This window comes from Danio rerio, chromosome 25, assembly GCF_052040795.2.
Source record: "Danio rerio strain M-AB ecotype USA chromosome 25, GRCz13ab, whole genome shotgun sequence".
NCBI lineage: Eukaryota > Metazoa > Chordata > Actinopteri > Cypriniformes > Danionidae > Danio > Danio rerio.
In genome coordinates, this window is record NC_141045.1 from 6,077,501 (window position 1) to 6,092,500 (window position 15,000).

Here is a 15,000-nt window from a genome sequence, read left to right on the forward strand (position 1 = left end):
TTGCTCTGATAATCAGAAATAAGCCTAAATCTCTGCCTGAACTAAAAGAAGAGCAGAGGTAAAAGCTAAAGATTTAGTTTTTGATGGAGCACAGGCCTTTTGTTGTCAAGAAAGACCTCTGACAGCACAATATTGAGGTTTCCATAATGTTATATATTGTGTTATAATTGTGATTTATCCCATCTCTGATGCTGCTGCGTAATATTAGCATTTGTCACAACAAAAAAGAGGAAAACTGGATTCTGTGAGTAGGCGAAGCAGAATTAATGTTATTTAGCAATAGCAGTATGATTTAGTAAAGGGATACATACACCGATCAGACAATTGCTTTTTTTTATTTTTATTTATTGTTCAATAAATCATAGAGGTCCATATACTTTTTTAGGATTCTCCAGAAATGTCTGGTGACATACTAAAGTCAAGGTAGATTTATGAGGAACAAAGTGGGTCACAAAAAGTTTGTGTTAAAGTAAGCAGCTTGTCTTTTATAGTGTAAATGTTCTTGGCTGTTTCGTCACTAAAATAAAATAAATTACAATAAATGAACGGTTAACACTGTTTAATCAGGTAACAGTATTTAAACAAAATATTTATATCAAAATAATGAAAATGCCAATCATGATGTTTATTATATTATTATTATTATTATTGGTTTCAATACTTTTATTATTAGAAATCTTTGCAGACATTCACTTGAAAATACACTTAAACAAAAACAAAACTTGCATTCTAACAATTAGACATTTGAAAAAAATTAAAAATAAAACAATAATAAAAAACAACAACAAACAACAGTCATAAAAATAATAATAATTAAACAAAACAAAAAAAACAAACAAAAAACATGCATTTCCCCGACCAACCACCCACCAGTGCTATCCAACAATAAAAGTAGGTACTAAAGGCAAAGTAAACTTATTAATCACAAGTTTGTAAAAAGGAAATAAAAGAGAACCATTTTTTTCAAATAACAAAACCTTGTCTATTAGGGTATATCTGATTTTTTCCACATGTAATTTACCGGTTAACTCTGTCAGCCATTATTTAGGAGTTGGAACTTCTTTTTTCTTTCAAAACAAAAGGATCATTTTTTTGGCAGAGATCACCCCATTTGAAACAAATATTATTATTATTTATATTAAATATAAAACCCATTTTTTACCATTTGTTTAATTGTGATGTATTATAATTACTTTTTTCAATAGGCAAATTATATATTGCTGTATTTAAATTGAGTAAACAAATTATGCATATTAAATTAGTAATATTTAATAATATTATATTTAAAATAATTATTTTTTTGAAGTATTTTATTATTAACAACAACAGCGATATTAATATCCTGTCTGTATGACAAAGTTAATTTATTTCCAAATTAATCGTTTAATATCTTTTCTGTGGCAAATAATGCAGTCTATTATTTTTTGTGAAATTATTTATTCATTTACATTACGTTTACATTTAGTCATTTAGCAGACGCTTTTATACAAAGCGACTTACAAATGAGGACAAGAAAGCAATTTACACAACTAAGAGCAACAATGAATAAGTGCTATATGCAAGTTTCAGGTCTGTAAAGTCTAAGAAGGGAAGTATTAGTAGTATTAGTTTTTTTTTTTTTTTTGGGTACAGTTAGTGTGATATTCAGAGAGGCAATTGCAGATTAGGAAGTGAAGTGGAGACTAAATAGTTGAGTTTTTAGTCGTTTCTTGAAAGTAGCAAGTGACTCTGCTGTTCTGATGCAGTTAGGGAGTTCATTCCACCAACTGGGCAGATTGAGCGTGAGCGAAAGGGATTTCTTCCCTCTTTGGGATGTAACCACGAGGCGACGTTCATTCACAGAACGCAAGTTTCTGGAGGGCACATAGATCTGCAGAACTGAGAGCAGATAAGAAGGAGTAAAGCCAGAAGTCACTTTGTAGGCAAACATCAGAGCTTTGAATTTGATGCGAGCAGCAACTGGCAGCCAGTGCAAACGGATGAGCAGCGGAGTGACATGTGCTCGTTTAGATTCATTTTTCTTATTTTAGTTCTAAACGCCAAGTAAAGTTCTACCTTTTTTAAATTTTAAAAAAGTATTTCTAATAAATAACCATTAATTTACAGATATATCACCTGTATACTACTCTTCAATATATCAAACATAATGTACAGTAGTCAGAATTATTCACCCTCCTTGGAATTTTTATTTTTATTTTTCAAATACTTCCCAAATAGTGTTTAACAAAGCAAAAATAAATAAATAAATAAATAAAAATAAATAATAATAATAATTCACAGCATGTCTGATATTTTTTTATTCTAGAGCAGGGGTTCTTAAACTTTTTTCAACCAAAAAACCACCTCAGAAATAAATTGTCTCTCCAAGTAACACCAAAATGAGCAGTATTGAAATACAGTCGCGTAGTAGGCCCAGTAAAGCAGCTACAACTCTGCAGAGTTTAAAAAAACATGGCAGATTATCTCAGAAAAATAGGCTATATGTCATATATGGCATATTATATGCATCATTTTTGGTAAATTTTAAAATGTGTGTAGCATGTACATGACATATTTCATTCCTCTGTGTACCACTAGAAGGAAGCCTGCGTACAACTATTGGTACACATACCACAGTTTGAGAACAGCTGTTCTAGAGAAAGTCTTATTTGTTTTATTTCGGCTACAATAAATGCAGTTTTTAATTTTTTTCCGATTGTCTTCAGAACAAACCATCATTATACAATGACTTGCCTAATTACCCTAACCTGCCTGATTAACCTAATTAAGCCTTTAAATGTCATTTTAAGCTGAATATTAGTAAATATCCAGTCAAATATTATGTACTGTCATCATGGCAAAGATAAAAGAAATGAGTTATTAAAATTATTATGTTTAAAAACGTAAATATAAAAACAGAAATTGGGGAAAAAATATTTAGGTGGGCTATTAATTCTGAATTCAACTTTAATAATAATCAGATTGTAAAATTGCGCTCTTGGTAGATTCTGCAATTTTTGCTGCACATTCAGATTGTTGAGCTCTGTGTGCCATTATTTCAGCACCGCCTGGACTGACAATAGCAGATGCACAATAACTCAAATCTGCCTTTCTGACTCTGTAAGGGAGATTTAACCTCAGGCCATCAGTAAATATCACTGGCCGCGTCCTGCTGACCGCAGATGAGAATCAAACGGCATCCCAGCAGGACATTCAGCCTTTCAGAAACTTCCAGCTCAGTGACGCTTCTCTCCAATCTCTGAAGCGGTTCATTGCTTTACAAAGCAAACCGAGTAGGTGTGACTGAGGCCAAAAACACACATATGACTTGTATATGATTTTATTTTTTAAATGATTACCTCTGAAACAGTTTTTAATGTGGCGTGATGTAATCAAGCATGTTGTTGTTGGAAGAAAAAACATTCATCAAAGTTAATTCAGAGATCTGGAATACTTGATTTTGATTGGTCAGTCAGTAATTTAATCATTTTTCTATATTAACTTACTGCTAATTTTATTTTACTAAATACATGGCTTCGCTCCCTACTTTTTGACGTTTTCGGACTGAGGTTGGCTTAAATCTTTTCATATGTTTAACAACAAAAAATGTGTCTGTTTTTTGGTACTATATAAAGAAATGCTATCTATTGACTTTGATTTAGATTTAGATAGTGTTTATGTAAGGCTTTTAGTTAATTAATTAATTAACTTCATACACTCCTATACTATTGTAACGACCACCTTCTTTTTTGTTTTTTATTTTTCTCTCTGTAAGAAAGTAGTTAATGTACTTTGTATTTTCCTTCTTTTATATTGACCTGCTGATTGTGTTTATATTTTATATATATATATATATATATATATATATATATATATATATATATATACACACACACACACACACACACACACACACACACACACACACACACACACACACACACACATATATATATATATATATATGTGTAGATTTTTTATTAAATTATAAATAAAAAAGTAAAAGACAAAGACTTAGTATATTAAGGCTCAATATTAGTTTTTATACAATTTTTTTAGAAACTGTGGAAAATATTAAAATAATAAAACATGATTTATTGAATTATATTTTGAATGACAGATTTTTTATATTATTATAATAATTGTATTATGCAACTGCTGTATATACAGTACATCAGGAAAATATTGTTGGGTTACACTTTATTTCAGGATGGATTAAATTTATTTATTTTCTCAAAATTCTATACACAATTCCCCAAAATGACAATATGAAAAAAGTTTTTGAAATTGTTGCATATATATATATATATATATATATATATATATATATATATATATATATATATATATTATTCATTACTAATTAATACTCTTATTTATAAATTTTATTTAATAATTAAATTAAAACATTAACTGTAATTACACATTTAAATGATTATCGATTTATTACAATAAATTATAACATGATGAGCAATATTAAATCATTATTTCCTAACTATCAATCATTTATATGTATTTGTTAAATCACATTAAAATGTATGCATAATGTGATCACATGACCAGATAATCTACACACATTCATGTTTGCACACTCTTTGTTTGTGGAAAAACAGCAAATATTGAGTGAGAAATAGACCTTCCATTAGAACCCAAAACAAATATTGCATGCCTACTGTTGCAACCAGGCACTCTGTATTGAGTCATGAGCTGAAAGAGACTGTATGCGGTATAAGAAAGTAACGAGACTCACTTGTGTCCGTATGCGTCGGGTGAGGTGGTCAGGTTGACCTGCATGACGGTTTGGAACTCGCTCTCGTTGCAGCAGTATTTGAAGGCTGTGTTGTTATGATGGCAGCAGAACATGTACGTCTTGTTGTCCGAGAGTCGAGGGCAGTGGAAGCCGAAGTGATAGCGGCCCTTGTGGTCAGAATACGGCTCACACACCCGAAAGTGAGCGGAGAGAGCTACAAAAACAAAAACACACACACACATACTTGTAAATGTGGTTCATGAGGACTATTCATGAGTTGACAGTTTTCAGTTGACAGTTAGTCACTCTGCATTTTTTGCTAGCCACAATTTTGTTGTCGAAAAAATTACTTAATTTACCCCCTAAAAAAAAAAATAGCGTCGTGACATTTGATTTTAGGACACGGTGTAATATGTAGCATCTAAGGATCTTTGGTGTTTAAGAAAAAACAGATGAATTATGATGATAGTGACAGGGATAGGTGAGCTTTATTTTCATTTCCATTAAGTTTATGTTAATTGTTCACCGGATCCAGCCTTCTCTTTCTCTTCTTTTTGAACCTTGTGACGTTGGTGCCAAAGCAAAGAAGACAGCCCTGGTTAAGTGTATACTCCATCAGCTGTTTTAGTTTCTGTCAGCTTTACGTTTTTAACTGTTTGGCGTCATCTTGTGTCTGAATAATGTGCAGGTTAGTGTATACTCCATCAGCTGTTTTAGTTTCTGTCAGCTTTGCATTTTTAACTGTTTGGCGTCATCTTGTGTCTGAATAATGTGCAGGTTAGTGTATACTCCATCAGCTGTTTTAGTTTCTGTCAGCTTTGCGTTTTTAACAGTTTGTCGCCATCTTGTGTCTGAATAATGTGCAGGTTAGTGTATACTCCATCAGCTGTTTTAGTTTCTGTCAGCTTTGCGTTTTTAACTGTTTGGCGCAATCTTGTGTCATAAATATGCACAGGTTAGTGTATACTCCATCAGCTGTTTTCTTTTCAGTCAGCTTTGTGGTTTTGACTGTTTGGTGCCATCTTGTGTCTAAATAATGTGCAGGTTAGTGTATACTCCATCAGCTGTTTTTGATTCTGTCAGCTTTGCATTTAATAAAAAATTAATAAGTTATTACGGCTCTAAACAATGTTTTCTGTCTGAGTTTAATGTTTTGTGGCAAGTAATAAGTGGAATAAGTATATTTAGGATGGTTGTTTTCACAGAATAAAGCCTCTTAGTCTTATAAAACAGTGCTCCACTTTCGTTGGGCTGCTGATAAATCTGTCGGGCTTTATTCTGCAATAATAACCTTCTGGAAGTCTTTATCCTTAAAATATGACTGTTGTTAAACCCATCTATTTGTTTATTTAAAAAAAACAACAACAAAAAAGTTGTTTAATAGCAAAATCCAAGCAGAAAAACTACATTACCCATGGTGCTGTGCTGAACCAATTCCACCAATCAGAGAAGTCACACTGAGCAAAGCACAGCAATGAGATCTTTATCTCTAGCTTTTTCTTCTGAAGTTAAGTAGTGGGTGAAGATGAACTAAGCGAAACCTTCATTTCCGTTTAGAAGATGCTTTTTATCATAAATCTCCTCTTCTTCAGAAGACTCTGATCAATTAAAACGTTCTCCGCTTTCAGTCTGCATTTCTCTGCCTTTCATGTTCAGCTGGATTTGCTAATTTAGTCAAATGTGAGGAGAAAAATTACCAGAACTAAAGTGCCTGTGATTTTTCAATGCTCAATCATACAGGGTGCAAATTATGAGTGTTTTCGGGGTGTTTGATGAAGGCTTAAAGCCTCAATGGGCATCAAAACAAAGAGCAGAGAGTCTTAAAATACTACACCACGTCCGTCTGTTACATATTGAATATTTCAGTGGACAAAGTTTGATTAAAAGTGAGAATAAATGCATATTTTCACCTCATGCTAAATTGATGCTCACAAACAGAACTCGTGTTGGTGTGAGGAAGTTTCCATGGCAACAGTGTGCCTTGACATTATGAACAAAACCAAAGTGCTATTATTATTATCAATTTATATTATAAACAAGTGAATATCTAATAGATTTAGATGCTAGTGCACTTTAGACTGCATTTTCATTTGCTTTAAAATGTACATTTTTGGGGAAAGATAATCATAATTTTTTTTATTAAATTAAATTGAATTTAATTAACTATATATATATATATATATATATATATATATATATATATATATATATATATATATATATATATTTTTTTTTTTTTTTTTTTTTTTTTTTTTTTTTTTTTTTTTTTTTTGCCTCACAGCAAGAAGGTTACTGGGTCAGTTAGCGTTTCTCTGTGGAGTTTGCATGTTCTCCCCGTGTTGGTGTGGGTTTCTTCCGGGTGCTCTGGTTTCCCCCACAGTCCAAACACATGCGCTTCAGGTGAACTGGATAAACTAAATTGGCCGTAGTGTATGAGTGTGTGTGAGAGAGGTTATGGGTGTTTCCCAGTGCTAGGTTGCAGCTGGAAGGGCATTTGCTGTGTAAAACATGTGCTGGATAAGTTGGCGGTTCATTCCGTTGTGGTGACCCCTCATGAATAAAGGGACTAATCCAAAGGAACATAAATAAATGAACTTATCAAAATTCTTTAAAAAATGGTTTGTGCGTATTTACAGTGTAATAATGTTACTTAACTGGGTTTTTACCTAGTTGGGGTCACTTTCAATAATTAGACAATTTTATTATTTATTTTACTTAATGTTTTACTCATTTTCTGCATATAATTGTTTGTATGTATTTAGTTTGACGGCACAATTGTGTATATAAAAAACAAAATCAAACACGGAGTCTCAAAATCCTTTTGTAAGAGGAACTACTTCTGCCCTTTATTCACATCTGCAGCTGACGTTAAAAACAGCAGAAACCATTGCTCATTCACTAAGGTCACTTTAGAGCTAGTGTTTGAATGATTCTCTAGCGTAATGTCTAAGTGATGACCAAACAGACGATTTTGCTGACATTTTAAGATTATAAGGCTAAACAGCATGAAATGCCATCAGTCTACAGAGATTTCCCAGTATTTGTGCTGCAGTCGGGAGATCACAATGTTTCTATGGTATAAATACAGCACTACACCATACAAAAGATCAAGAGATGAACTTAGAAAGTCATTTACCTGTTTAATGGGGTATATGTCAAAGCATGCTAATAGGACTTTTAATTTGCCAGTAACCTGGGTTAAGCGCTTCCGGTGAATTTAATGCCAATGCAAAATCCGGTGCGGTCTGTTTTTCTTTAAAAATCTGCGATCTCCACTAGCTGAGTGATATCCGATTTACAGTGGGTCTCAGATTGTACAAGAAGCACTGCATTAAATTACATTTCTCCCACCATATCTTTATAATATGAGCATTTATTTTACCCCAGTATATTCATTGGAGCTTCTGCGTTAGCCTGCCGATTCTGACTGGCGCGTGCGAGTAAACAGCTTTTTGTCTCGTTTTACGCTTGAGCAACTAAATAAATGCTAAAGTTTATTTAACTGAATGTATTTTAATGACATTACAACATTGATGCTGTATAAGGAACCGTATAAAATGGTAAAAAGTTCACAATAACAGGTCACCAGAAGTGTATCAGCATGGGAACTGCTGTAGTTTCAATATATGCTGTTTTTCTCTTAGGGCTTATTATATGGTCTCTGTCGCCATCTTGTGTATGAATATTGTCAACCATGTTTGCTCAAGGATAGGCTAATAGCCTCTCAGAAATTATAAATATTTTAAAATAGGCACTATCCTTATCAATAAACAGCATTGCAAACTAAACAACTACATTCGCCACTAAAAAAGCCTCAAAAGTACATTATGTTGCCCAACAGCAGCAATATTTGTCAAACTGTAAAGTGTCCTCTGCTTGTGGCTGTTTGTGGGTGGAGTAATACACAAGGGTGAAGGGTTAAGAGGCTGGACGAGTGCTGTTACTGGCAGAATATCGCATGGCTATCAGCCAATCAGATTCAAGAACCAGACAGAACTGTTGGATGTGTGTTTGTATATATACATATACATTGCTATTTTATTAAATGTAAATTAATTGTCAATTCTTTTTTAAAATGTGAGTGTTTTGATTTCATTCCATAATACAGTTTTTTTTTTTAAATGTAGCAAAATATAAAGAAAAGATAAAGTCAATGTTCAGCCCTGATTTAAAGTGACCACAACAACCAATTTAAACCCATTTTTTTCTCAATAAAAGTCGAGTGGTCAGACTTGCAGGAGGCTGCAGATGAAGAAACAGCCTCTTATCAGATTTAGACTCTCATGTGGCCATTCTTTCTCCAGTCTCTCTGATCTGTTCAATTTGTCTGCTGTTTTGTCCGTGTGTGTGTGTGTGTGTGTGTGTGTGTGTGTGTGTGTGTGTGTGCGTGTGTTCGTGTGTGTTCAGGTTCCGCTGAGAGCTTCCACAACACTGATGGACTGGCGGGATTGTGTGAGATTAGAGGTCATAAAGCAAGATCAAATCCAAAAACCTCTTTAATTATTAAAGACAGGCGTGAGTCATTCTCTCTCAGCAGAGCTTACAGCCTCGGACAGCATGGAGAAAACCAGCATCAAACAAACCAACTGTGATGCTGTCTTTTATTTGTTTATTTGCAACAAAAAAGGGCAATGCGGTGGCACAGTAGGTATTGCTGTCGCCTCACAGTAAGAAGGTTGCTGGTTCGAGCCTCGGCTGGGTGAGTTGGTGTTTCTGTGTGGAGTTTGCATGTTCTCCCTGCATTTGTGTGGGTTTCCTCCGGGTGCTCTGGTTTTCCTCTCAGTCCAAAGACGTGGTACAGGTGAATTGGGTAGGCTAAATTGTCTGTGAGTGTGAATGAGTGTGTATGGATGTTTCCCAGAGATGGATTGCAGCAGTTTTAAAAGTTAAGATGTCAAACTTCTTCTGTTGAAGTACAGTTGAAGTCAGAATTATTATCCCCCCTTATTTATTAGACCGCTAGTTTATTTTTCCCCTAATTTCTTGTTAACGAAGAGCAGATTTTTTTCAACACATTTCAAAACATAATAGTTTTAATAACTCATTTCTAATCACTGATTTATTTTATCTTTGTCATGATGACAGTAAATAATATTTGACTAGATATTCTTCAAGACACTTCTATACAGCTTAAAGTGACATTTAAAGGCTTTGGTAGGTTAATTAAGTTAACTAGGTAGGTTAGGGGAATTAGGCAAGTTATTGTATAACAGTGGTTTGTTCTGTAGATTTTTGGCAAAAAATATAGCTTAAAGAGGCTAATAATTTTGTCCCTAAAATGGTTCATAAAAAATTCAAAACTGCTTTTATTCTAGCCGAAATAAAACCAATAAGACTTTCTCGAGAAGACAAAACATTATCAGACATACTGTGAAAATGTCCTTGCTCTGTTAATTATTATTTGGAAAATATTTAAAAAAGAATAAAAAAATCGAAGGGGGCTAATAATTCTGACTTCAACTGTATGTTGGAAATGGAAAGCCGCTGACTTCCATAGTAATACAGATGTAAATGGTTACTTGTTCACGCATTCTTCAAAATATCTTCTTTTTTTGTTTAAAAAAGTAAACAAACTCCTTAACTCAACATGAAATTCAGTGTTATCCTATGTATTATAATGAATGTAAAAATGTAACTATAAAAGTTTTTTTGTTGAACACAACAGAACATATTTTGAAGTGTGGGAAATGGGAAGTCATTGACTTCCATAGTATTTTTTTCCTACTACTGTATGTATGTCAATGGTTACTGGTTTTAACATTCTTCAAAATATCTTCTATAATATTTCTTTCTTTCTTTCGTTCTTTCTTTCTTTTTCTTTCTTTCTATTTCTGTCGCCTCACAGTAAGAAGGTTGCTGGTTCGAGCCTCGGCTGGGTCAGTTGGCGTTTCTGTGTGGAGTTTGCATGTTCTTCCCGCATTTGCGTGGGTTTCCTCCGGGTGCTCCGGTTTCCCCCTTAGTCCAAAGACATGCGGTACAGGTGAATTGGGTAGGCTACATTGTCTGTGAGTGTGAATGAGTGTGTAAGGATGTTTCCCAGAGATGGGTTGCAGCTGGAAGGGCATCTGCTGCGTAAAACATATGCTAGATAAGTTGGAGGTTCATTCCGCTGTGGCGACCCCGGATTAATAAAGGAACTAAGCCGAAAAGAAAATGAATGAATGAATAAAAATTACTTTTAAATTTCTTACTTCAAGTTTTTGTTTTGTCGTCAACAAAATCACATTCAGTGTGATCAGCGCCTAAATAAACTCATAAATGTTTATAGCCGATTGAGGGCGAGTAAACAGTGAGTAAATTTCATTTTTAAGTATACTATCCCTTTAAGTCTTTACTCTGATTATTGTATATAATGGCACGGCATTATTCATACTCATATAATTGTAGTCAGTGTTTGTGAAAGCTCAGTTCGTCGATGGTACATGTGTGCGTCTCTCACCTGTGCTCGGCAGCAGGAGTAAGATAATGGTCAGGATGTTGAAGGTCTGCTGACGCGTGACGCTCATCTTCTTGTCCTCCATCAGGGGAGGATGGAAAGAGTTTCAGCCGCTTCCAGACAGCATCTTCATCTGCAGCCGCTCTTCATCAGTGCAGACCTGCACAAACACAGAACTTCAGCATCACACTTTATACTCCAGCTGCTTTTGTTTGACCCAGCACTAAACAATCTTGCTTCTGTACATCAACATTTTTGCTGTTTGTCTACAGCTTTACACCAATTTAATGGGATAGTTCAACAAAAGTGTTTTCTGTTTATTTGCGTTTGTGAATTGCATTATGGGATGTTGATGTCTGCTCGACTTTTGATCCTGAAAATTTAACTCTGCAGATTAACAAAGTGACTTTTACTGACATTTTAGTTGTTTAAAAATATGAGGTATAAAAAATAATATATAGAGAAATAAGTCTGTACAATAACAGGAAATACTGGCAGTTTATTACAAGGGTTTTTGTAGCGTGACATACAACACCAACCCAGACAATATATCACATTAAAATACAAAAAATGCTCATAAAAGTCACTTTTCCATCTTTTTAAGGTTAAAAGAAGAAAGATCAAGGTCTCATAATGCAATTCAAAAGCATAAACAAACAGGGAAAAATAAAAACATGAATAACAAAATATGGAAAGCTGCTAATGTACGGATATTTTTTACTGTGTACATTTAGTTTCTTCTGTTGAACACAAAAGAAGATATTTTGAAGAATGTTGGATTGATTAACTTTCATAGTAGGAAAAGCTTAAACTATGGAAGTCAATTATCTTCTCTAAAGAAAAAACCCCAAACAGGTTTGTGACAAAATGAAGAAGTAAAAATGAAGACAATATATATATATATATATATATATATATATATATATATATATATATATATATATATATATATATATATATATATATATATATACATATATATATGTCTGAACGAAACAAAATGTCAAATTTGCTAAATTCTGAATGAATAAACAAACAACAAAAAAATCTAAAAATAACAAGGATGAGATAACATTTACTGCACACATGTTGTACATCCAGGGACATCACTTTATTTGAAAAATGTTAGCCTAAAAAAATTATGAAGGCTCTGTAATATAAAAGAAACTCCCTGAAATGTTCTGCAAAAATAATTTTCTAGTTGGTAAAAAGTCCGACCAACCTCAAAACAATGGTGACAACCCATTTAGACCAAATGATAAATTTGATTTAAGTCATTTGTGTTTAAAAAACATTAAAATAAAACAGGATGTTTAAGTAAATTTGTACAAAAACCCCCCACACTTTTTCAGCTCTTCTGCAAAAGTTCTCATGTAATTCAGTGTTTTGAAATTACTAATAATATTATTCCAGCAATTGCTAGATTTTATATATATATATATATGCAAAAAAGTTTCAAAGTTTTTCCAATATACACCTATAAATAAATAAATATATATATATATATATATATATATATATATATATATATATATATATATATATATATATATATATATATATATATAGGTGTATATTGGAAAAACTTTGAAACTTTTTTGCACTGAAGTTGATGGTAAATATGAATAATTAAGAATTAGCAAGACTGCCAGAATGATACTATACTTATTATTCTTACTATAATGCTATAACCCCTTTATCTTTGCCTTATTTACAACAAACAATACATTTCCTTACAGTATACAGTTACTTACAAAAAGCAATGATAAACATATTTAGGAAAATTGTGCATGCTTAAACTTTAAACTACATTTCTCAAAACGTCTAAACTCAAATAAAGAATGGACTACACAGCTAACATGTGCTATTTATGATTAATTTTTAGAATTAGTGCTAATAAATAGGCAACCAAACGTGGCTGCTGCATTATGGGTGGTGTAGTTCTTAGCACAGGAAGTCAGTTTAGTGAGCAGCCATTTTGAAAACTCCAGCAGGTGTAATTAAAAAAGTGATTTCTGTGCTTCACAAGTCAGGCCGAGAGATGAGATTTCCCTCCTTCATCATTCTCTGGTAGGATGACATTAATTTTCTTTGCTTCGTATTATGGTTTCTTCTGTCATTGCTGTGATAGTAATCCCGATTTCCTTGTTGAGTTTCATGACCGCTAACGTTTATTGAGTTTTGATTTGATTTTAGAATTAAAGCATTAGCATTAAGCTTTTGTAAGTGCCTGATGTATATGTCATACGATTTGTCTTTTGTTTTAGGCATAAAATCATGTTTTTGATTGCTTAGAGTGACACGATTAGCGATGCCGATTTGCAATTGCTCTAAATCTCAGCCATGTCCACCAATAAGTGTTTTAGATGATCATAATCAGGTAAAATACTGATTATTTGTGTGTCTGTGTGCTATCAGATATCTTTGCATCATCCTTTTGATGTTTTATTTAAGACAAGTTTAAAATCATTAGCCTAAAAGGGATAACGGCTAATGCTAACCCTGCCTCATGGCAATGGGCTATAAGCACAGACTTCTAATTTTCAGGCAGGCAGCCCAAGGGCTTCTGGTAAACTGTCTTAACATTACAAAATCACCATGTTTAAGATCTGATTTCTTTTAAAATCAGCGGTCTTCACTGCCTGTTGGATATAGGATATAAAGTGGGTCTCAGGCCAGACAAGAAGCACTGCTTTAAAATCCATTTCCCCCTTCCATGTCTTTAAAATATGACCGTTTGATTTACCCCATTATTTTCAATGGAATTTCTGCATTAGCCTGTTGCTTCTGAAGGCGCTAGTGGTTACAACAGTCTTTCATCTCTTTTTGTGTTTGAACAACTTGATGCTTAAGTCTATTAAACTGAATGTATTGTAAATACTGTACATTACAACATCAATGCTGTAAAAACAACCTTGTGAAACTGAAAATAGTCACATCAAGCTTTCGCTGGAAGTTTATCGTCGGCTTTAAAACTCTAGCTGTGCATAGAAAATGCTTTTCTTACTTGGATTTTTTCTTTTGTTTCTAGTTCAAATATGAAACTATTCCTAAATCAAGAAGCATTTTCTAGACAAGCAAAACCTATTGTCTTGTTTTCAGAAATAATATGTCAAAATTGGGTGAGTTTTTCCTTAAAGCAAGTGAAATAATCTGCCAATGCTGTAAGCGAAAGGAAAAACGATTCATTTGCCTAATTCAGGGGTGTCCAAACTCAGTCCTGGAGGGCCAGTGACCTGCAAAGTTTAGTACCAACCCAAGTCAGACACACCTAGGCTAGCTAATAAAGCTCTTACTAGGCTCTCTAAAAACATCCTTGCAACTGTGTTGAGGCAAGTTGGAGCTAAAACCTCCAGGACATCGGCCCTCCAGGACTGAGTTTGGACACCCCTGGCTTGGCAGATTATTTTGTTTGTTTTGAAGAAAAACTCACTTGCTCTCGCAGGACTCAAACAAGAATTTTTAGAATTTTTGACCAAGTAAGAAAAACATTTTTTTTTTTTTGCAGGGGAGACTAAAAGCCGCCATTAGATTGGCCTTAACATGCTTCATGTGATTAATTTAGCGTTATTGGTTTTCCGATGCTAAGTAACACAGGCATTTCCATTTTCTCAGTAAGAAAATTTCTTTTATAGTCACTCAATCTAACTTTATTTTTACTAAAAAAACAAAACAAATGCACTTGTTTTACTTTCCAAGGTTTTCAGACCCTGAAATTGTCCTGTTTGGGGAAATTATGATTAATATAATTTCTTCATTTTCATTTGGTAAACTAATGTTCCCTTCTTTTTTATTTACAATTCTATACTTTAAATTTAAATGTTTTAAACCTATT

The 15,000-nt window shown here is 33.3% G+C and overlaps 1 protein-coding gene across 4 annotated transcripts in view; it reads right to left on the reverse strand.

The window, feature by feature from the left end:
• Positions 1 to 15,000, reverse strand: part of shisal1b (shisa like 1b) — an 85,519-nt gene that overhangs the window by 23,724 nt on the left and 46,795 nt on the right. For all 4 annotated transcript variants that reach the window (XM_087311651.1, XM_087311650.1, XM_087311649.1 and 1 more), the window contains exons 2-3: positions 11,169 to 11,325; positions 4,730 to 4,943 (exon numbers count right to left, since the gene is read on the reverse strand). In XM_087311651.1, coding sequence (XP_087167777.1) covers positions 4,730 to 4,943; positions 11,169 to 11,250 — 296 coding nt within the window. In that variant the 5' untranslated portion in view covers positions 11,251 to 11,325. The remainder of the gene's footprint in view (positions 1 to 4,729; positions 4,944 to 11,168; positions 11,326 to 15,000) is intronic.